This window comes from Centropristis striata, chromosome 23, assembly GCF_030273125.1.
Source record: "Centropristis striata isolate RG_2023a ecotype Rhode Island chromosome 23, C.striata_1.0, whole genome shotgun sequence".
Classification (NCBI taxonomy): Eukaryota; Metazoa; Chordata; class Actinopteri; order Perciformes; family Serranidae; genus Centropristis; species Centropristis striata.
Window position 1 is genome coordinate 16,351,839 of NC_081539.1, and position 23,265 is coordinate 16,375,103.

General features: G+C 38.8%; 1 protein-coding gene across 3 annotated transcripts in view; it reads right to left on the bottom strand.

Annotated features, from left to right (window-relative positions):
• Positions 1 to 30: 30 nt before the first annotated feature.
• The window catches only part of zbtb47b (zinc finger and BTB domain containing 47b), a 34,619-nt gene continuing 11,384 nt past the window's right edge, over positions 31 to 23,265 (bottom strand). The window contains exons 2-7 of one of the 3 annotated variants that reach the window (XR_009389883.1): positions 12,709 to 14,091; positions 10,830 to 10,977; positions 9,295 to 9,410; positions 8,191 to 8,335; positions 4,533 to 7,227; positions 31 to 4,420 (exon numbers count right to left, since the gene is read on the bottom strand). Coding sequence is in view for 1 of the 3 variants with exons in the window: in XM_059326643.1 (XP_059182626.1) it covers positions 6,782 to 7,227; positions 8,191 to 8,335; positions 9,295 to 9,410; positions 10,830 to 10,977; positions 12,709 to 14,091 (2,238 nt within the window). In the remaining 2 variants the exon portion in view is untranslated. Of the gene's footprint in view, positions 7,228 to 8,190; positions 8,336 to 9,294; positions 9,411 to 10,829; positions 10,978 to 12,708; positions 14,092 to 23,265 lie in introns of all 3 variants that reach the window. The other 2 variants (XR_009389882.1, XM_059326643.1) reach the window with 2 other exon arrangements.

Genomic DNA, 23,265 nt, shown 5'->3' on the forward strand with positions numbered 1-23,265 from the left:
CCATACAGAAACAAAAACAAAGCACACACCTCCATTTGCAATAATATATCTATACTGTTTAATATTGAAATGATTTAATTACGTTCTGCTGTGTTACAGACAGTAAACACTAGTCAATAATACAATAAAAGACAGAAAATACAGTCTAATGTTATTAGCACCTCTAGACACTATCGTCCTTGTACGGTTTTTAGTATTTTTATATAGCTGAACTTGACAACTACTGCCTACACATGGTCTTTGTACACCAGAGTTAACTAAGACATAGTGTTTACATTATAAAGTAGAGAATCAGCAAATAACAGTACACATTATGATTTAACACAGCTGCAGTATGAGTAAGTATGGGAAATGTAGAGGGTATGTGGATAATACATCTTTGAATCGACTATGGCATTGGTGCCTATGGTAAATATCACATATTTTTGCTAAAAAAAAAAAGGGGGAAAAGTCACCCTTGAACAAACTTATTAGAACAGCCAACCAAACTTTCACATGCAAAGTAACCAACAACATTTGTTTTTCTGTTTTATGTACTAGTTTGGGCCTATGGAGCCCCAAAACTGACAAAATGTAGCAAAAAATAAAATAAAAAATAAAATGAGTTAAAAAAAAAAAAAACCCTGAACACATTAACCAATAATCCTGTCCATTATAAAGAATGGACCTTAATTCAGTTGGTAAAAAAAGCAAAATTTAACATTTGTGGAACAGTAGGAACTGTCTGGCTAGCTAGCTTAATTTAAGTAAACATGCTACTTGTTTAGCACCAAAACCATTTTAGCCAGCAAGCTAACAAAAAGTAGCTAACAAAGTTATCTAGCCAACATCTTTAATGAACTTCAAGTTTCTCAAAGATAGCCTTCACTATCTTTAACAATTTGCAAAAACCTGTGTGATTTAATGTATTTTTTCAAACAAACTAAGCTCAAATACAACATGTAGCTTTTTGCTTTTTTTAACAAGTGATAGGAGGTTAAATGAAAAGCATGAACTTTTATATTTGTGTTTACAAGGGCTACAATTTTTTTTAATTAATAAAATGTCATTACTTGGTAGTACTTGTGCCCAAAATTAAATCTTCAAATGTAGGGAAGCAGAAAATATTCACATTTTAGAAGTTGGAACCAGATCATTTTGTAATTTCTTCTATAAAAATGAATTTAAACTTACTTATTGATATTCAAAGCAGTTAATTATCTTGCAATAAAAAGTAACCTTTTGTCAGTTAAGGAGCTCCATAAATTTGCACCCAAAATATGGGTCAATTAAAAAAAAAAGTGCTCCTACTTTCTTAAAAAAAGAGCATTTTTCATCTTCGTGAGAATAACACATTTCTTTAAATTCTTACATACATAAAATCTTTTCTCTCCAATATCTTTAGTAACTGCTACTAAAATATAATCACAATATTCCCCAAACTTTTCTTGAAGCTGAAGGCCACAGAATCAAATCCTTCTCGATACACACTTCGGCTCTAGCAGCTAAACCCAAAAACTACAAGTCCCAGAAGAGACCCAACTTGGCAATCCCATGAGCACTCTGCTTTGTACCAACTGCCGTGCTCAATGCTTCATTATGTGACAAACATTTGCCTTGGGTGCAATGCAGAATGCACAGTCACTGTGGTGTTTAGGCACCCACTTAATCACTGACAAACCCTCATTTAAGGACAAGGGCAGGTCAACCTTTACCTAATCTAAAACAAGCCTTTGGCTGCTAGCCTTAATAAAGGAGAATTTGGCTAATTAAAAGACATAAAGCCTACTTGCGTAGAATATAGGACTCCTAAAGACTGTGCAAAATTTCCCTTCTCAGTGTCTAGAATCTAGCTTTACTGCCATTTAACTTTTAAATAAAACTTACAAGATTGTTATATTTTTTTTAAGGATTTGGGCGACATCAGGGCTCATAAATATCTGTCTGCGATACATTTTTAATGCACAGTTTAGTTAAGTGTTGCTTTGATGATGTCTCAGATGGGTTTTGTCTTGTTTGTAGCTGGATTTAGGGAAGACTTGTTCACTAAATTATCCAAGATAAAAGATTAACATGTAAATTCTGCTTTCCAGGATGCTTTTACACTTCTTTCAAACACTGTGTCATGAGCTATATATCCAATATAATGTGTAAAGAGCTATATATCTAATATAATGTGTAAAGTGGAGTAAAAGAACATTAACATTTAACAATAGTTTTTTTTTTGCAATTAATTGGATAAACTGACCTTTTTAAAAACACATCAATTCATCTGCTCAGTGGCATTCACCTCCAAAATGATGAATATGATGCAATTTGTTTGAAATATAATAACAGCGATTGATTAATACAACACTATTTTGGAAGCCCGTAACTTAAGTAGATTGTAGTATAATATTCCAAACTGTTTCTAAGCAGGTACGTAAAGAAGGGCTTATTTTTGAAGGGTCTGAACAAACAGTTTTAACGTCCCTTTGGTCTAAATAAAATGTTGTTTCAGGGGACCCAACACCTGCCAAGGACACATTTCTAGCACAGACTGCATTTTTATGATTTCCTTTAATCTTATGTCATGGAAATATTTTAAAAAAACACACCTGCCATCAGCAGATTTCGATTCATATAACCGCTACTGTGTCAGCCTTCAAACCTAGCTGAACTGGAGTATAAAGTGCTCACAATAATTGATATCTTTCTCATTACTCAATTTGGCAACTTCCTTTACATTTTCTCAAAGCATGAAATATAACAGTCACATATTAGAGCCCCTTCAACAGGAGCAAAGCTAAAACTAATCTCTCTTAATTATGGTAGTGATCGGAGAACAAGCCAATCAGAAACAGCTGAACTGTGCGCATAAATACTTGTTAAAGAGCCACACAGTGTCTGAAACACAGAAACACCAGTTAAACTGCAGGGTGACACAACTTACTGCTCGGACACTGCTCCGCCACTCCTGCAACAAACTTACGACAAACTCTGATCCTAATTTAAACGAATAATACGATAAGAAACTGACTGTAATCTGTAGATTTTGTTAATTATATATGAGCTTTAATATCCACGCGGTACATTTAGACGTAAAATGTATGCCTTTGGATTTAGCCGGCTGTGTGGAAGTCATTTTCTCAGTACACATCTCTTGTTTCTGCAAACATGCTCCCCATTATGGGGCTAGTGTGGCAATCAAATTCAAAGTGCATAAATCAGTAGTATTAACTACTATTCCTCCTCCTTTACCATCAGCTACTATCATTATCCATAACACAGAAACATTCAAATCCCTCAGAGTATAAGGCGAACACACAAACTATAACCACAGTATTTCAGTATTGTCTCTTGGGCTAGTGCTTCTCCAAACAGTGAAGTGGGAAATAGTTGTTAAGTACATGTTTAGCCTTTTCTTATGATCCCAAAGTACTATTATCTTCTCCAGTGATAACTAGAGACGCACTATGAATGATAATGTACTCTTAAGGGAGGCTTTTCTCTGCCTTTAGTGTCGTTAAGAGAGTGCAATTTACTAAGATACCACAAGAGAGCAACAGTCCTTTTGTTTATGTGACATTGCCTTTAATCCTCCTCTCTCTGTCAACAATCACAAGCCCCATCTACCAGCCACTATCAATCCTTAGATGGGTATAAAATGTTGGCAGTTACCTCATCAAACTGCTCGAAATGTCTAAATTGAAGCTCATTTCTGACCCTGGAGCTCTCTCTCCAGTAAGGCTAAATTGGATTTATCACAGCCAGAATATATTCAACAATTTAATAGCTCTAGACTTTTCATTTAAGGGGGCAGTCTCGGACTGGACCCTGTACAAAAGCAGCAAATCAAAGTACAAAACATGTGTTAGACACATGAAGAAACAAAACAAAAAGTACCATATTCAAAGAACATCTGGCCCTAACCATTTAACCATGGCAGTTTAAGAGATACATGTAACTGGGGTGAGCTAAGACGTAAGACTACACTAAGGTGCTTCAATTTGTCTTTTAAATAAAACAATGAACAGCTTATTACATTTACAAAAGCTTATCCACAAATTTCCAACTTTCGGTAGTACCAGCCAAGACAAACGTGGGGGCACATTCAAATGACTCTCCAAATGTAAACATGAGGAATTAATCACAAGGAAGAAACACATCTTAACAATATTTACAGGTTAACGCTACACTACAAATAGGCTATCTATAGCTAGATAAAGTGAGCGGGAGTGCATCGATAGTGCACAGAGACTCTTTTTGGATACTTAATTGATTGATTTAAAGTATTATTTTGACATTTTGGGAAGTATACTTATTTTCTTTCTTAGACAGAGTTCGATGAGCGAATCAATACCACTCTCATATTTGCAGCTGCTTAGCTTAGCTTAGCATAGCATAAAGAGTAGAAACGGGGCGAAAAAGCTAGCTTGGCTTGGTCAAAAGAAAACAGAATCTGCTTACTATCTTCTCAAAAGCGCACAACTTAACACGCTAAATCTTGTTTGTTCGATGTGTACAAAAACTGAAGTGCAAAACCACAATTTGTGATTTAACAGCGAACAAACAAATTTTGTCCCTTTTCAAAAGAGCCTGGCTAGCTAGCGCACATTTCACCCCCAATAAAACTACAAATGATCATTTTAACACTTTGTTTTAGTCCTTTTACACATGCACTGCAACCTGAACTAATTTAGACATTATTGAATGTACAAATCAATTGGACCAGACATAAAACAGTTGGACATTCTCCCTAGAATTCACAGTGGGGGGGTAGATGATGAGGGCAAGTTAATGGCACTAGTTTGAAACTGGTTTAATACAAACATCTGAGGGTGTAGAGAGAGGGTTATTTACAGGAAGACACCAAATGTCTAACTGGAGAAAACTTGGTTTGGAAACTTCTGTCAGCAACGGTTGATACTGAAAATCCTCAAAAACATTCAAGGAAAGGCAGGGGACTGCTGTTTATGACCAAATTACGAACCAGCTATGGGATCATGGTTTAATCCGTGTCATGTCCTGCCTTTTGCATACCCAACCCAGGCACCAGCCCTTGAGTGTTTCCAGTAGATAATAATGTGTGTGTTGTTGTGTGCTACATGACAAAATCAAGATGTGATCCCGCAAAATCTGGATTTTATGTGTAAATTATCAGCTTGTAAGTGATTTTTTAGCCTTAAAAAGGAGCCAAGCTAGCAGTTTCGCCCTGTTTCCTATCTTTGTGCTAAGCTAAGCTAACCAGCTGCTGGCTGTAGCTTCACATTTAACATACAAATATTAAATGTGGTATTGAGCTTCTCATCTATTTCTTGGTAAGACAGCAAATAAGTGTATTTCCCAAAATATCAAGCCTTTAAGAGAATAATTTTTTTACTGACATAAATTTGATTCTATTTTTTCAGTTCTTCTCCAGTAAGTTTATGACAACAAATTGTCAAAAATGCATATAGAGCCACAAATGTTTGACGGGTATTACATACTGCACTGCAACTTTGATCAGCTTCTACAGATTACTGTTATAAGAAACTGACTTTATAATAATGACGTAATCATAAGGAGCCCTTTAAGTGATGCGCTCTGTTGTGCCAAAAGTACTCACTGTCAGTGCTCTTTGAGAGATTTAGGCATTATAATATAATGTTTATCATTACACAATATACATCAGGATGAAATGTGCACACTTATTTAGCTACGTAAGCATGTTTTTGTGAATATAATCCCTACACTCCTGGTATTCAGCAAACTAATTACACGGATCGGGTTTAGTTTGGAAATAATAATAACATTAGATTTTATACCTACACATATACTGTAGGTCCGAGTACATTAGGTTTTTTACTAACAAGTCACAGAAAAGTGCGATATCGTCTCAAAGCCAGATCTACAGGAGAGGAGAGCGCTTGCTTAATGTAAGCAAAAGATGAGAGTCAACAAATTACTCCATCTCCTGACTCGGGGGAAGCTCAAGCGTTGATTAGCTGAACGTAGATCTGAAGATCCTCATCTCACATCTCTCACACACACCGTCACAAACACCACACACTGCATTGCACGGCCGACTCTCCACACATCAAAACTTCTCTCCTATCCTTAAAAATTGACGTTAACGTGCCACAAATTACACACGATCACAATTATAAAAATGGAGACAATTAGGAGTACATTTTAAATATCACTAGAGTTAAATGTAAGGTGCAGGATCGATTATAAATGCTGTATAACATTATCTAACTATAGCAGGTGAGCTAACAGGATTTGGTTATTGGCAATGCCATATACATGTATATGCTCAGAGACAAATCAGCATTTGGTTATTGCTGGGTCAGACCAGAACCACTCGCTACATCTTGGCAGAGAACGACCAAAAATAAAACATTTTTTTTCTTATCATAATGTGGTTCTCGCTTGACTGATGACCCCGGTGTGAGTGAGGATGTCGGAAACTCTTCCTCCCGCTTTGTAAAAGATGCTACAATCAATGCATTGTGCAAGGCTCTGGAGAGATGTGTTTCTGTGGTGGAAAATCCCAAATGAAACCAGAACAGAGTTGTGAAAATCACGAGGAGAAGCACGGTGACAACATGTCCTACTGGACTCTGAGGTTATCTATTGTATTGAACAGAGTAAAAAATAACTATTTCTTATTGTGGTAGGTGTATGTGTGTTTTTATGAGGCCTCCGTGTAGCCTTCAGTCAGTTTTTCTCCTCAGTGTAAATGTCACTGAGGTGCATCACTCTCCCGCTGCAGGAGTCCTCGTAAAAGCTCTAAGAAAAACAAAAGTAACAAAAGTGCTTTCGATGCTACAGAGATTTGTTAGTTGTTGGAGTTCATCCTACCGGCAGAGAACAGGGGAGGCGGTGGGGGTAAATGAGGAGTGGGAGGCAGCCCCCCCATGGAGTGCAGCAGGGGGAGAGACAGCTGGGTGCCATGGAGGGGGTGTGGGCTAGAGGCAGCAGCGGGTGTGGTCGCAGACGTGGCGGGGAGCGCCGTCCCCAGCTGCACCTGACTGGAAGAGTCCACGGTGGGCGAGGCCAGAGGCTGATGGAGGCCGAGGGGGTCGTTGCCGTCGGTAACCATAGGGTTGCTGACGCGGAAGCATTTCTCCCTGTGGGCCTTGAGCATGTTGGAGAAGCGGAAGCGCTGGCCGCACACCTCGCAGGGGTAGGGCTTCTCTCCGGTGTGGGTGCGGCGGTGGCGCTTCATGTTGGGCCGGCTCGTGAAGCTTTTCCCACAGATCTCACAGATGTACGGCTTCTCTCCTGCACAAAGACGGACACAAAGAGCTCAAAAACAGAGAAGGGTCCAGCTGCGGAGCTCCAGGTTTAGGCCCACCTCCTCCTACGGACCCTTTCAGGTCATGAGCTTGAAGAAGGAAGTTGCGTTGATAGCATGTGTCCGTTAGTTTGTATAAGCCACACGACCTCCACACATAACCCCAAGATAAAATACAACCTTTATATTTACAGTAATATTTCTACATTTCAAGATTAAATAAAGGTTATATAAAATAAAAAAATAAATTAACATTTCTATATACAACAATGTAATTTATACAGTTAGGTAATGTAACTTCAAGCAGCAAGTAAGTTGTGCCAACTTTGAGAGTTTGGATTAGGGTTAGCTAGACGTTAGCGAGCTATGCTAATGTCATTAGTCATTAACAAACTAACATTATTGTTAGCTGAAGTTATTGCATTGGGCTTTTTTGTTGTTGTTGTTGTTGTTGTTGTTGCGGTTTGTGTTAACATAATTGTATTTGTTTGTATGATTAGCTTGATTTCATGAATCATGTTACGTAGGTAACGCATAGAAGCATTCCCTCCCTCGTAAAATATGTTGAGCTTGTTTGCTGAGAAAGAACTTAATGTATTCATTTCAGGCTAATGACATTGGCATAGCTAGCTAAAGTAAGTACTTAGCAGCTAAAGAGTCAGGTATTTCTCTCAGGAGTTGATAGAGATCAAAACAGAGCTAAAAAGGGAAAGAATTGGAGATCCATCCATCAAGTAGCCAGAAACACGACTCTAAATAAGTGCTTATGTTACTGCATGTCTGCTGGATGTGTAAATCGTAAATGGTTTGCCATCTAGTTTGCCATATTATGCCACTTATGGTACCCCGTAGAGTTTTTACCACTAGTTGTGCTATGGAGCAGAGTAGGAGAGTTGGTCTTCATTCTGTTTGTGCTTTGACTTTGAAAATCCTCATCAGTAGTGACTCACCAGTGTGTGTCTTCATGTGTTCGTCAAAGTACTGTTTCATGTTGAAGTCCTTTCCGCACCACTGGCACATGAACTGCTTGTGTCCGATGTGGATGCTCATGTGGGAACGCAGCTGGTATTTGTACTGGAAGCGCTCACTGCAGTTCTGAAAACGGCAAACAATGAACATTTTTACACACAAATTCTTAGTAATCAGAAACAGTATCATAAGTGGTAATCACTAAAAGAGCGCTGCATATCATTTATTCCATGACTTTTGTCATAAATGTATTGTGCATGAAGGAAAACCTCAGACGTGTCAATCCCTATGACATATTTAATTCAAAACTCAGCTGTGAGATTTATTTCTGTAAAACACATCGTGACAGACTTCAGTAATAAATTCTGAAGTATTTATTGTGATATATGAACTTTATATTGGCTATTACACATGATGAATTACGCAACTTAAAAAATTAGATCTGTGTAGAAACTTTGATTATCGTTTTTTAGCATTTTTTGCTTAAAACTTTGGTGTGTTAAGCGATAGTCTAGATAAACACATGTCACACAGTAGCACAAACAAATTAACTGATTGAGGCAGCGGTAGACCAGCAGCTACTGTGAGTTAAAATTACATTTTTTTTCAATGGAGTCTGGTGGCTTTGAAGAAAACATAGATGGTCATACCGTCTTCAGTTTCCCGTTGGAAGGGGCTGTCTAACAGCATGGAAAAGCAGTGAAAATATTCCAAATATAGTGTGCATTTAAACTGATATTGAATTTTTTAGGTAGCAAAAATATATTTAGCTGCTGCTTCCATCTAAAGCTTCAGTGCTTCCATCTACTGTAGGGAAAACATTGAAAAGCACCTCATACAGCCCCACTTCAAAATATTGAAACTATCCCTTTAACATCAGTATTTTATAAGCAAAGGCCATAAGAGGCTCATTAAATTCAAATTACATTCTACAGTAGACACCCATCATTTCAGAAATTACAGGTTTTAAACCGGTGGATATCTCAGTTGGAGTGAAACACTTCATGTGAGTTAAGTAGAGACGAGCAGCAGCAGCAACAGCAGCAGCAGCAGCAACAGCAGCAGTGTATTAAAGGAGCTCAAACCTCACACTTGAAGGGTTTCTCTCCTGAGTGCTGCAGAGAGTGAACCTTCAGGGACATGCTGCGCTTGAATGACTTCCCGCACGTCTCACAGGTGAACGGCATGTCCTTCGTATGGGCTGAACACACACAGAGACACACAGACACACACAGACACAGACACACAGAGACACACACAGTAAAGGAGAAGTTAATGGTATTCAATTCTGACCCACTCAATAGCAGCAGGAGGACAAATAAGCAAACTGCTGCCCTAAAATAGCTCTTAAAGGACCAGTGTGTAGGATTCAGGGGCCTCTAATAGGAGAAATGGAATATTAATAATGATGGTTAATTAGGATAATCATTATGTACCTCAAAAAGTTACAGATTTACAGGCGTCACTTTGCCCAATTTAAGTCTGTTTTTGGAATGGCAATGACACCGTATGAAGGACACAGAAGTTGTAATTTCACCATATGGCCACTAAGTTAAACTGGCCTCAATGTTAGGCACTCTTTCTGGAGGTCCACAGAATCTGCCATGTTGCACCCCCATGTTTCTACAGTAGCCCAAAACACACCAAAACACAAACCAAACACTAGTCAGGTCTCCATCAAAATGCATTATACATTTTCACAGAATTTAGACAAAATATGCAAGAGAAAATGCAAACAAATGCTTATTTCCACCCAATACCGTTAATAGAAGTTGGTACAATAAGATAAGCAGTAGGTGGTGCCAGTTCTCCAGTTAGAAAACCATTGCAGAAGGGCGCAACATGATGACGTAATTAAAGGACACCGGTCAAAAATCACATGGTGAAAAGCCATGGCTGTATACATCTATGTGAAAAACATGGCAGAAAACTCAATTATATATTACATTTCTATGTGTTTTAGCCTCCTTGTAACATTCTCACTCTCTCTCTGTTCCACATTAGCCAAGCGTAAAAGCCTTTTTGCAAAGACTTTTTGAAATTATGGCATTTTTTTAAAAAGCAGAAATTATAAATGTGTGTAAATACAGCTTGGTGGAAATTCACCTACTGGTTCTAAAGAGGGCCTTTTGCTTTTTGAAGGCTACCGTAGATCTCTGACATGCTTGGGAAAGGGAGGGGTTAGCAGAGGGGCATTCAGTCGGTTACTCACCACCAGATGCCACTAAATCCCACACACTGCTCCTTTAAAGAACAACACTGATGCTTTTTCATTTGCCGTTTATGATGCTGAGGACAACGGATGTGTCTCCTCTAGTAAATAATGCATTTCCTCTAAAGTTTCCACATCGATACATCAAGTCACTTCTTCAGTTGAAGGACAAACAGGACTCAATGTCATATGGTACTTTGTATAAGCCCTTCTGTTATTTACCACTGAAACGCAGATGGACAGAGGGAATGAGGTAAGGCTGTCTGGGAAATAAGATGCTTATCTCTGCCAAAAAAGTGGAAGAGGAAAGCAACACCCAAAACAAACCCCACACAACAATCAGTGGAAAAGGAAGCCTGAAGTAACAAACGGCGTCCAATCAGGACCGCTGATGTCACAGCCACTCACCGACCATGTGCTTCCTGACGTGAGCCATGGTGTAAAACTTCTTTTCACAGATCTCGCAGGAGAACTTCTTCTCGGCGTAGCCATGGACGATCTTGTTGTGCTCATGTAGCGACCACAGCTTTTTGAAGGCCTTGCCACATGTTACACACTGATAGGAAAAAAAGAAAGGACAAAACATAACAACAGGAGAAGGCAAAATATAGTTATTACTGGAGTTATTTGTGTATCATCTGGAACAGTCTTTACAAACACAATCCAGGTGTGTGAGCTTACACAGACACTTGAGTGTTCACTGTACCAAAAAAGCAATTAGAGTCAGTAGATTAAAGCAGCAAATGATCTTCAAAACCACAGCAGGAGTCCAGCTGTGCACTGCAGAGTGGAGCTACTGAGACACATCAGAATGTATTATTACTGAGTGCCAGAGTTACTGACTCTGACTGGTGTTAATATATTTACATGATTGCAGCTGTGCATGTGCTAATTATTAACTGTATACTTTAAAAAGCCGAGTCTACTACTATAACAAAGGACCCAGGTTTGTATCTGAAGTGAAGAACAAATTATGATAAAACTGGTCACATTGCCTTCCATAATAATGATGAATTATAACAATTACAAACAAACAATTAAAACCCGACTGAAACAATTGCCACATATCCATTCTTGCATCAAAAGCACTGTGGACTGATGTTTGATTTAGGAATCTTTTGTAAGAAAATATAATTACATATTGTGACCTTTAAATAAAAAACATATTATTTAAAATGTTTTCCCTGTAAGATAAATGATGCAGATAAATGTTTCCTTTTTAATCCCAAGGGAGTGTCTGCAGAGCTTTGTGTCCAGCCCAGGTGTATTCAGATAAAATAAAATAGATAAAGTTCTACTGCTACACTGAAAAAAATGTCTTGTTACAAGTAGAAGTCCTGAATTTTAAATGTTTTACTAGTAAAAGTATGCAATATAACCAGGAAAATTAAGAAGAAAAAAAAATCACTGCTGAAAAATGTTGAAAAAATTAAATAAACTCAAGATTATTTAAAATGTGTTTAAAGAATTAAAAGAAAAAGCAAATTCTCACATTATTGGAGCTGGAACCATACATTTTTGTAATTTGCACGCAAATGGAACAGTTGCCAATTAATCTAATAACAATTGATAATATAATTGATAATAAATAATATAATTCATAATAAAGAAATAGGTTGCTAATTGTCTTCAGGAATTAGATTCAATTGTTCTTTCATGTCAGCTGTTGTTGACCAGCAGAGAAGAAACAGCTGATCAGTCATGTGAGTTAAATTTCCATCTATTTTTAATAATAGTAATAATAATCAGTGGTTCCATACCGTATACTTGGTAACCTCTCAATGGTGTCATATCCCCTTTAAGCACGTGTTAAGCCACATTTTTACAATACACTTTTTAGATTTCTGCTGTTGTTAACTACATTTTTTAACTGAATGAAGTATTTTAGTCATCAGACGTCTGGATCTTAAGGTGTCAGAGAAATAAGTTGAGCAAACATTGATGGTAGCTGTCCACCAAACAGCATCGGAGAAACACTGATTTTTAACGTTAAACTGCTTTATTCAGTGTTTTTACCAGTTATAATCACCTGATCATTTTGTTTTAGAGAGGAGGAGAACTCCTGAACAAAAAACACTGAAGGACGCCTAAAATGGAGAAACTGACTGCAAAGATGGCAACGCTCCATATGTTGTTGTTTTGATTGAGATTAAAAATGACAGACAGTGCACTGAGATATAAGGGCATATTAAGTTTTCTTCATTTAATAAAGGTCAGCACTGTCAAGACTTTCTATTGGTCCACAACAAAAATGCTTGTGTCAAAATTCACCAAAGTTGAATCCTACCTGGATGCTCTTCTCACAGTCGGTCTGTTGGTGCAGCAGCAGCTCGCTCTCCAGCAGGAAACGCTTCCCACAGTTATTGCAGATCTGCATGCGGTTGTGAGTGACGTTCATGTGTTTCTCCAGGTACCAGCGATTGTTGAAGACGCGAGGGCATTTCTTACACGGCAAATGCTGCTTCTCCTCCAGCCTCACTTTCTGGCCCAGGCCCTCTGTGTCCAGCGTCCTCTTCCCGCCCTGCCGCTGGTTGGCCAGCGTGGCCTCTGCGAGTGTCTGCCGCATGGAGGCGGTTGTCCCCGCTATGGCGAAGGCTCTGGTGCCCCGGCGAGGTCGATCCATCATGGCCGGCTGCTCCAAGCCTGGAATGTTTAGGGTGTTCTCCTCCTCTTCTTCATCTTCCTCCTCATCCTCCTCCTCGCTGCTCGGACCCAGTATGTCCGCCCTCTTCAGGTCATCGTCGTCCTCTTCTCCGACTGTGTCATCGTTCTCCACCTCGTTCTCCTCGTCATCTTCTGAAGCTCTCTCATTGTCGTGGCAGCAACCAAATATGGTGGCTGCCTCACTGGCAGCTACTGATTTGCTCTCCGAGCCCTTGGACACATTAAGGGTCTGGTTGTTGAGGTTGACTTCAACGATGATCTGATCTCTGTTGAAGGAGGCGTGGCTGTCTGTGCTCTTTGACTCCTCGCCATTGCTCTCGACTTTGCACAGAGCGGACACACCTGTGCTAGCCCCGCCCACTGACCCGTCCTCTTTCTGGTAATACTGTTTCTGCTGCGAGGCCGCCTTGCTCGCCTCCTCCACTCTGACAGAGAACGGGCTGCTGCCTTCCCTCTTGTACACCCTCCCCAGCTCTGACTCCTGTTTGATCTCCGAGTACAGCTGGCTGGAGGGCATCGCTACGGCAGCTGGGTCACCGCCACCGAGCCCCTCCTGATTGGCCATATCTGCACAGGTGGCTCTCAGCGAGTGGCTGCTGATGAGGTCGCGACAGGAGGCCGCGATGTCGCTCATCTGAAGCAGGGTAGCGGCGTTGAGCACGTCGCGGACAGTGCGGCTGCTCACCAGCAGTTTGGAGGTGTAAATGAAGTTGAGGATTTGCTGCAGGCCCTGTGAGGTCAGGGCGTCCAGCGACAGGTCCACCCGCCGCAGCTGTTTGCTTTGTGCAAAAAGGGAGTGGAAGAAAGGGCTGTAGGCCGCCAGCACGCCCTTGTGGGCTGGGAAGGTGCTGTGCTGACGCACCAGAACAATGTCGACGTCACACAGGTCAGGCTGGAAGAGGCGCTGCTCGTTCAGCCTGTCCATCAAACAGGTGAAGTGCAGAGCCACATCCTCCACCAGGGAGAACTCAGCAGAGGGGAAGTCAGTGGTCTTCTCCACTATGAGCTGCAGATAGTGAAAGACAACATGAGGGAGAGAGAAAGACAGAGAAAAAAGTTAAGATACCAAGTTGTAATATGATCAGTTAAAGGGACAGTTCATCCCCAAATCAAGTACATAGTTGACCTGTAGTGTTATTTATCAATCTAACTTCTTTTGGAAGGAGTTGCTGAGCGCTGGAGATACTTACAGTACAGATGTTTCTCTTCTCTCAAATATCATGGAAGTATATGGCACTCAGCTTTTGATTTTCAAAGCACCAAAAGTATATTTTTGAAAAACTCAATCGCAATGTCTCTCCCTAGAAATCATGACCCCATCACTCAAAGTAGTCCACAGGCATTGTTTTGAGCAATTTCATGTAGGAACTATTTTCTTTATCGCAAACTACACCAATCAAACGTATCACTGCGCAGAAGAAGAGTGCAGCGGCTCATGGACGAGAGGCTGGCGCTCGTGACAGCATGAGATGTAAACATTAATTGCATCCTCCTCGGCTGAGCTGCTTCACGCTTCCTTCTGAGCGGTGATAATACTGGCAGGCGTAGTTCGTAGAAAGAAAATAGTTCCTACACGAAACTGCTCTCATCAAGGTCTGTGGATTATCTTGAGTAACAGGGTCACGATTTCTGGAAAGACACAGATTTTCAAATATATTTTTGTGGGGAGCTTTGAACAACACAAGCAAAGTTCCATATTGCCTCATTATATTTGAGAGAAGGCAGACATCTCTAATGCTCATATCTCCAAAACTCAGCATCTCACAGCAAAAATCTATCTAGATTGATAAATACCATTACAGGTAAGAAGAAAAATAAATATTTTTGCTGTCTCTACAGCAGCATATTGCTGCCACCATGATAAAAAAAACTTCTTGAGGGGGGAAAAAAGAAACTATTCCTGTTATCATTCCACTTTGTTTTCTTATCACAAAACCTTCTTGTCACTGCACAAAAGCTGTGTATCTGGTTAAAACAAACTTCTTCTTATAATACAAGACACACCGTGGCCTATAGAGTGATTCTATAACATGACTGATGAATACAAACATGATGATGTAGACATGCGGCAGGGTGTTTTATGGATTATGGTTGTGGGCTGCTTTATTTGTTTGTTTGTCTATGCAAATTAGGAATGCCAAACAATAGGCAATAAATGCTGCAACATTTGGCTCCAGTAGATGTTTTGTATTTGTCCTATAAAAAGTAACATTTGAATAAATATTGGATCAAAAAGTTCCACTAACTAGCCTTTTCTTAAAACCCTCAACTACATCTTCATAAGCTAGGTTTCTTTCTTTCTGGATTCTTTATTTTTTATGTTTGTTTTCAGAAAAAAAATAGTAGCTGATTTCAATCATATATGATTGTCATTATTCCGTGATTTGACCTCAAAATAGAGGCATAAATAATGCCAAAATAAATTCTAAATAAATGCACCCGAAAGCAAATATGTTCATAGTGCTCTTTATGGTTTTCAGTCTGTTTAGTGCACTGCACAAAGTCACAGACTGCATGCATGCTGCACGATGCGATACGAGAAAAATCAAAAGGTGTAACACTCAGCGCTCTGTGCAAGGTCCTCAACTTCCCAAGGTGGGTTTATTTTAGCACAGGAAGGGCAGGGTTTCGATCCAGACGGGATGTGAGTGGGGACAGAGCAGCAAACAGAGCAAACACACTCACACACACAGACACACTCACACGCATGTGTGATGTGCAACCATGCACAAACAACACAAATGCACACACATATACACACACACACCAAACACAAACACAGTGTCTGGTCTCTGCAAGGAGTGACTGGTCTGAGCATTGGTATTCAGTACCATCTCCCCCCCATTAGCCGGCTCTCTCAGCACACCCACTCACTACACTGTCCCTGAGGAACGGAGAATTATGCACAAGACAAAACACGTCCGGAGAAATAATTAGGGAAACCATGCCGAATAAATACTAACTAACCCTGCAAACAATTAATGGAATTTATCATTCTAGCCGTCTCTTGAAGCCAGAATAGGACAAGTATTAATATAAACCTTGTTTGGGCTGGAGATGATGTAGCTGTGAGCCATAATTACATCTCTACATCTCTTATTTTTCAGTATTTACAGTTGCATTCGCAGGACAAGACAAATACAGAAAAACAGTAAAAGAGCAAGATATTAAATTATAAATCCTTTTGGGACAACAATTTATGAAAAACATAATAAATGAGTGTGAATCACACTTTAAAGGCTGTTAATTGCTCGTTTCTGTCCCCGCTGCCCAACATATTTTCTCTTTAAGATCAATGAAACTTTTCATTGTTAAAGCTGGAAAATGGATTTGCATTTGGGCGTAACCTTGAAAATCTGGTGTGTTTGAAGAATTCAATTATGGAAGTGTTAGATTTATTCATAGTTTTGAGCTGCTAAATTGGACTCTGAGCCAGAGAGGAGTGGAGATCGGGTTATCTCTCCCCGTGCAAGGCTACAGACGTCGCCCAAGGGCAAAACGCTGCAGCCTTAATCAGATCAAGTGTAAGTTGCAGACTGGAAGTTATGCTGTTTTAGCGATAATGATCGGCATCTTCTTCTGAGATTCAAACAGGACAACACTGTCAAAGATTAAATTCTATAGGATGAACATCAACAGATAAAAAACACTGATAGTTTTTAGGGTCAAAATAAAGGAACTAAAAATATCTTTAAAGATTTAAAGAAGTGTGCATTTACATGACGTTACCGAGTTCTTGTTCATACCCTTCAAACAAAATATACAGTGTGATCACCTTAATCCCCTGATGCTTATTTTTCTAGCTCTACAGGATCGCATGCCTGGGCCATCATTAATGGGTCTGAAAATTTGATCCTAGGGATTTGTAATGCAAAATAATGATGCCTGCAATGTGCAGCTACTGTATGAAAACAGAACTCCAAATGAGTTCCCCAATGATTTCACTACTGTCTGATTTGGGCACAAACAATATTTTTTACATCCACATAAATTGTATTTTTCTTGGGTTTGTTTTGAGCAAACAAAAATCATGTATTTGCATGTCATCCACATACATGCACTACAATAATCTCTTACCTAGTTTCACTTATTTGCCCTCTCAATTTAGAACAAATATAGGCCTATTTTAATGACATTTTTAAATTATAGTACAACCATAACTCTAACCTGCAATACAAGAACAACATATCAACTGTTGAGGATGCTAACTTTTAGCCTGGGGCATTTAGCTTTAGCCTTAGTCATGTTATATCATGTTTGAAGCCATAAAATGCACATTTAGCATTGTATTTTAAATGGCTGTCATGTTAAAATGTATTAAATTGAATCATTAAAATGTCAGCTAACAATTTACAAGCCAACTGAGTAGAGGTGGGGAAAAAATCGATACAGCATAGTATAGTAGTATAGTAGTACGCGATATTTTGCGTGGCGATATAATATCGATTAATGGCCCCCAAGTATCGATACTTTTTTGTCATAATTAATGGAAAATATGAAGTGAATTCTATTGTACTTAAAATCAATTGTTTTTTTTGATCCACTAAATGGTGCTGTTGAGTTATATTCTGGTGAGGTCAGTAGAGGTGACGGTCAGCATGACAGAGGAAGTTGGTACAACAAAGATGGCGGCATCGGAGATAATAAATAAGGAGAGTCCCGTTCACTTTTAAGTCAATCGTGTGGACTTATTTAAGATTTTTTTTTAACAAGGAAGGGACGGATGACATGGAAATGACACATGGAGTTTGCAAGGAGTGCCGCATGAAAATACTCGGGGAATACAACGGACTTGCGGTCTTATCTAACTCGCCACCATCCTGAGATAGCATCAACCGATGACTGATGCTACATCAGCGCTACCGAGAAACCAGCCGACACTGGACTCACTGAGTCTGACAAAACTGCCTTCCATTTCAGAACGTGCAAAGAAAATAACACAATCCATTGCTTTCTTCATGTGCAAAGACTTGAGGCCGTACAACGTTGTGGAAAACGAGGGTTTTAGCTACATGCTAAAGACACTGGAACCGGTATGTGACTCTATCGCGCCGTTATTTCATGGACACAGCCGTACCGAAGCTATACACAGCAGTGAAGCTTGAAGTTGAGGAAAGTTTGGGAACAGCAGATATACTTGCGATAACTTGTGATACGTGTACGTCGCAGGCAGTAGATTTATATGTGACTATAACGGCTCATTATGTGACATGACAGGTCATCAGTCTGTTTCACGTTCTTTAGACTCGAGCGGTACATGAAAGTCACACGGGAGCAAACATTGCAAAATGCAGCAGAGGGATGGGGGATAGCGTTTAACGTTTAATTCAAATTCGAAGTAACTTAATTCCTCATTTTGTAGTTGCTGAAGTGGGTGCTTATTATTATCCATACATGCTTGATACATGTTTGATATCAGTTCAGTTTGACTGAATACTTTGTTGGTCAGTCTGTGGGTTTGACTCTCATTGTGAAGAAATAAAAAGACTGAAGTGAGATGAATACACTGAGAATTTTCTCTTATTTGACAAAACAATTATTGATTGAATTCAATTTTGTGGACACAAAATGCAGTTAAGTAGGTAAATTCGCAATATATGGTATCTCACCATATCGCAAAATGCTTAAAATCGCAATAATATCATATCGTGACTCAAGTATCGGGGTAAAATCGTATCGTGGGACCTCTGCTGATTCCCACCTCTACAACTCAGGAAGTTAATGATAAGCTAATGTTAGCTAACTAGGCTAAACGGTAGCTAGCTAGCCATTATTTATTTCTCCGTGTAAACCAACAGCCATTGTTTGACAGAAAATTTCTATAGTATTAGCATATGTTCCATTAAAGAACAAAGAGCAACAGTAATTTCTAACCTAAAAAAAAAAAAAGTATAATGAAGCGCCACAACAGTTTCACTGCGACTAATTAGGTATCCATTATCAGAAACTAACAGACACCCTGCAGCCAATCAGAAGCAGGCATTCACCAGACCATGCTATAAAATCCCATAATGCACAGATTGCTGCTTTTTAAGATTAAACAGTAGATACTGTGGGGTATCTTTCTACAACAAAACATTAATATACTGCTGATTGATAGTGAGGTTTCTATCAGTGAATGATTGCTTTATTTTCACCTGGACAGATGTTTTCAACTATTTAATTCAAGTAAATGTTGAAGTTACAATTCAGCTGCTGCGTCTGTCACAATATGCAGTAAAGACAAATGCATCTCTTCATATTTCATCACATACAGTACTGTAGCCAAACAAACTGAGTGAGTACTTTGCAATTAAAGACCGCTTCCAACTCCCTCGATCTTAGTCTGTCATTATCTCTCACCCCTTTCCTCCCCGCCTCCCCCCTTTCCTTGGAAATGTCAGTGAGAGAGCTTGTTTGCTGTCATTAGAGGGAGCGCCACCTTTAACCAGCCTCTCAGTCAGATGTCTCCCAATACATTATTCATATCTGGCCTGACCCGTGACAAACACGCAGCGGGGGGATTACTGACGCACTCAACAAGAGGTGTCATTTAAACGGGCTTCAATCAAAGCTGCCTTTCCACGCTCATTTAATCTGCCAAACACAACATGTGTCTGCATTGCACAGCAGAGACCTCAGACGGCCCTGTTGCACACGGCAACTCTTAACGTTCATGTCTTTAAATTAGGGCTGGGCGACATGGCTTAAAAATCAAATCTCAGATTTTTTCACACAAAACCCGTTTTACGATTTTAATCGATTTTTTTTCCATCTTAAAAACACACTACAAATGACGCAGAAATTATTCAAAACAATTTTTGCTTTTATTTTGTATTGACTTTCCATTCTGGGATTTGAACAAAATTACCCCTAGGGCTAAAGTGCAACAAAACGCAAGTCTTGAAACAAGCTTGTAAACAAGATGGCAGGCCCTGCCATTGTAAACAACAGCGAAAATGTAACTTTTCAGCAAGCTCTCTATTGACTATTGACAATGTACCACCTTCCAGGGACGTAATCTCCCAGTTTTGAAAAAAATAGCTAAGAAAATGTTCACTTCTTTGACAGTGATACAGTGCACCTTTAAACTAATGTAAAACAAACAAACAAACAAAGTGCTTCCTCTTGGGAAAAAAAAAAAAAAAAGAGACAAAAGGGTCCCTTTCTGATAAAACATTTTTTGAAAACATTAACATTAAACATGTCGGATTGCATGTCATTCCAAAAATAGATAATTTCCCCCATTGGTATTGATAAAGTGCAAACAAAAAGATAAATAAAATTCTTGTTGTATTTAAAGTTTAAATACAACAAGAATTTTATTTATCTTACTGTAGGAAAGTTACGGTGCACTGTACCTGGTATAGAAATGCAATGCAACATGAAAAAAAATCCAAATTATATATTACACATTTATATTATATTATAATTAATTTTCCTATTTGGATTATTAGTCATTACCAAACTTAACTTAAAAATAATTTAATAAAATAATTAAAAGTTTCTTTTGAAAATCGTATCCCTAAAGAAAAGTTAAGCATGCTAAATAACAAAATCATACACAAGGTGTTTGCTTTGTTTTTCCAAGTTTCCTCAAAGTAAAACCCTATTTTCATTTTTAAAAACTTTGCTCACAAATTGCTCACCTCTAATGTGACATGGTCTTCAACAGCACATTTAATCAATGATCCAACCTGATCAAATATGCACTTTTTTCCCCCCCAAATTCGAAATTATACTAATTGGCCTGATTAATGCGCTCTAATTGAACGTCACGATTACCGACTCTGAAAGGTCACAATCAAATCTTATCCATTGTTTAACTGGTCTAATGGTGTTTCGCTAAAGTATGTGTCAGACATCATATTTGCCAAACCTTGGAGGGCTGATGCATTTTGGGAAGATAATCAGGCATTTAAAAAACACTTCCCTGATCAGCCTGATGGCAACGCTTTAATTAAAATTCAGAGTTTGAAACTTTGAAAGTACTTTACCACTAATCCAGTTTTGATGAAGTTATGATGGATGATGCACAGGATTACTGCCTGGCCCAAGAGGAGGCTGCAGCCAAAAGAAGAAGTTTATCTAATTATTGCTGTTGAAAAGCTGCAGTTATATTCAGTGCTGGTTGGACTTTGCGGTGAAAGTCAAGCTCACAGTTAATGTGTCAATCAGAGCTTGTGATATAAAAGTAAGTGGTGAAGCCTCAGCCAGCTCAGCCATGTCAGGGTCGGTGGTATGCACTTGGCAGAGGCCCGACTCCTGGACCGGGGCCCGACAGAGCCGAGTCTGAGAATGAAGCCCCTCTTTCTAATGTGACTTTCACTGGTGAGAATGCCCTTTTCTCTCCTGCACCTTCGCACCGGACGGCACATGTGGATTTATTACTCTGTAAAGTCTGCATCTCCGTCACTCTGTTGTGACCTCCACAGAGCTGCCATTTTAAAAGTTCTGCTCACTGTAATGTAGCCGACACCGACTGTGAGGCCACCTGTAAGGGCAGCACATGTAAATCTAACACACCAACTGAACAATGTCTTAAATGCTCATCCTTTTTTTTTGTTATTCTGCATTGCACCCATGGCAGATTTATAAGCCGGTAGCTAAACAACATCTACCTTGACTGTCTTGTTTGCTTGCTGACCGGCAAACAGACTGAGCCATTAGCGGGGGCCAATGTCAGAGCACAGTACAGAGTCATGGACACATCAATAGTGCGAGGGAGGGCAGGTTGTATTCAGGCAGGAGGGAGTCCCAGGGGGAAAACACTGCGGGGGTTAAAGCTTTCTCTCTGCCTGCCAACAGACTGCTCAGACTGAACTCAGTGTCCTCTCACATCACCTTTTCTTTCTTTTTAAGCAAACGTGTGGATGATACAGGCAATAATGGCACTTCATTTATGTGCATTGTTGTAAAATAGAAAAACCTACTTTTATTATAACTAATATTATTATTATTATTATTATTATTATTATTATTATTATAACATGGGTTGTCAAAAGTATCGATACTCAAAAAAGTATCGATACTAAACGTTGTATCCGGATACAATACTCAATTTTCAAGTATCGAGTATCTGAAGCTTGTTATCATAGTTGCAGTTTCTTTTGCACAACTGTTTTTTATTATAAATATTTAACCCGTGGTTCTGTTCATTTTTATATGTTGCATTTTTCTTGTTCATAAAAATTTTTCTGTTAAATTTTGGGGTCTTTGTTTTTATCCTTGTGGTATCGAAAATGGTATAGAGTATCGAATATTTTCCTGAGTATCAGTATCGAGTTGAACATTTTTGTATCGTGACAACCCTAATTATAACCCAGAGCCCTTCCTAAATACTTCATAATTAGACTAATTTCAGTCACAGTATTTGCAAGAGGTCATTATTAGAATTATTATGACTATTATTTCATCCTCTTTTTTTAAACTTTGTTTTCTTGCAATAAATGTACAGACTAAACATATGCTACCCCCAACCCCCAACAAAAAACAACAACTGATGAATGGATTAAAGTGATCAAACATTAAAATAAATATACAACTAGATGCAGCAAATTCTGATAACACAGTATTCATATAATTCTACTGTATTGGTGACAACTCAGGTATCAATATCATATATTTAGAAAGATAGATATAGTTAGGGTTTTTAAAAAACAAAAGCAAAGGAAAAACTGAAAAAAGTAATAGTCATACAATAAGAAAATAATAGAAGACTAGAATAAGACAAAAGTAAATAAATAGAAATCCTCTTAAAAAATGTTTTGAACAAAAATGTTATATATTTCTTGAGTTCATATTTTCTAGTTTGTTTGCTTGTTTTTTTATTAATTATAACATCTTGTTTTCTTTGTCAGTTATCAAAACAGGCTTTTGCATAGTACTGTATATATATCTTTTATTTTGCCCATGTATGCCTGTTTTTATGCATATTGTAGTATGCATAAAAACATAGCCATTAATCGATTAATTGATCGACAGCGTTATAGATCCTCGATTTGGCAGTTTTCATCCAAACGCACATCCCTAGTAGGTACTAGGGTTGTCAAAAGTATCGATACTCAAAAAAGTATCGATACTAAAACGTTGTATCCGGATACGACACTCATTTTCAAAAGCATCGAACTTCAAACTTGGCGAAACATCTTAAGGACCGACACCCTTTAAAGCCTTTACAGTGAATTTCGACAGGTTAGTG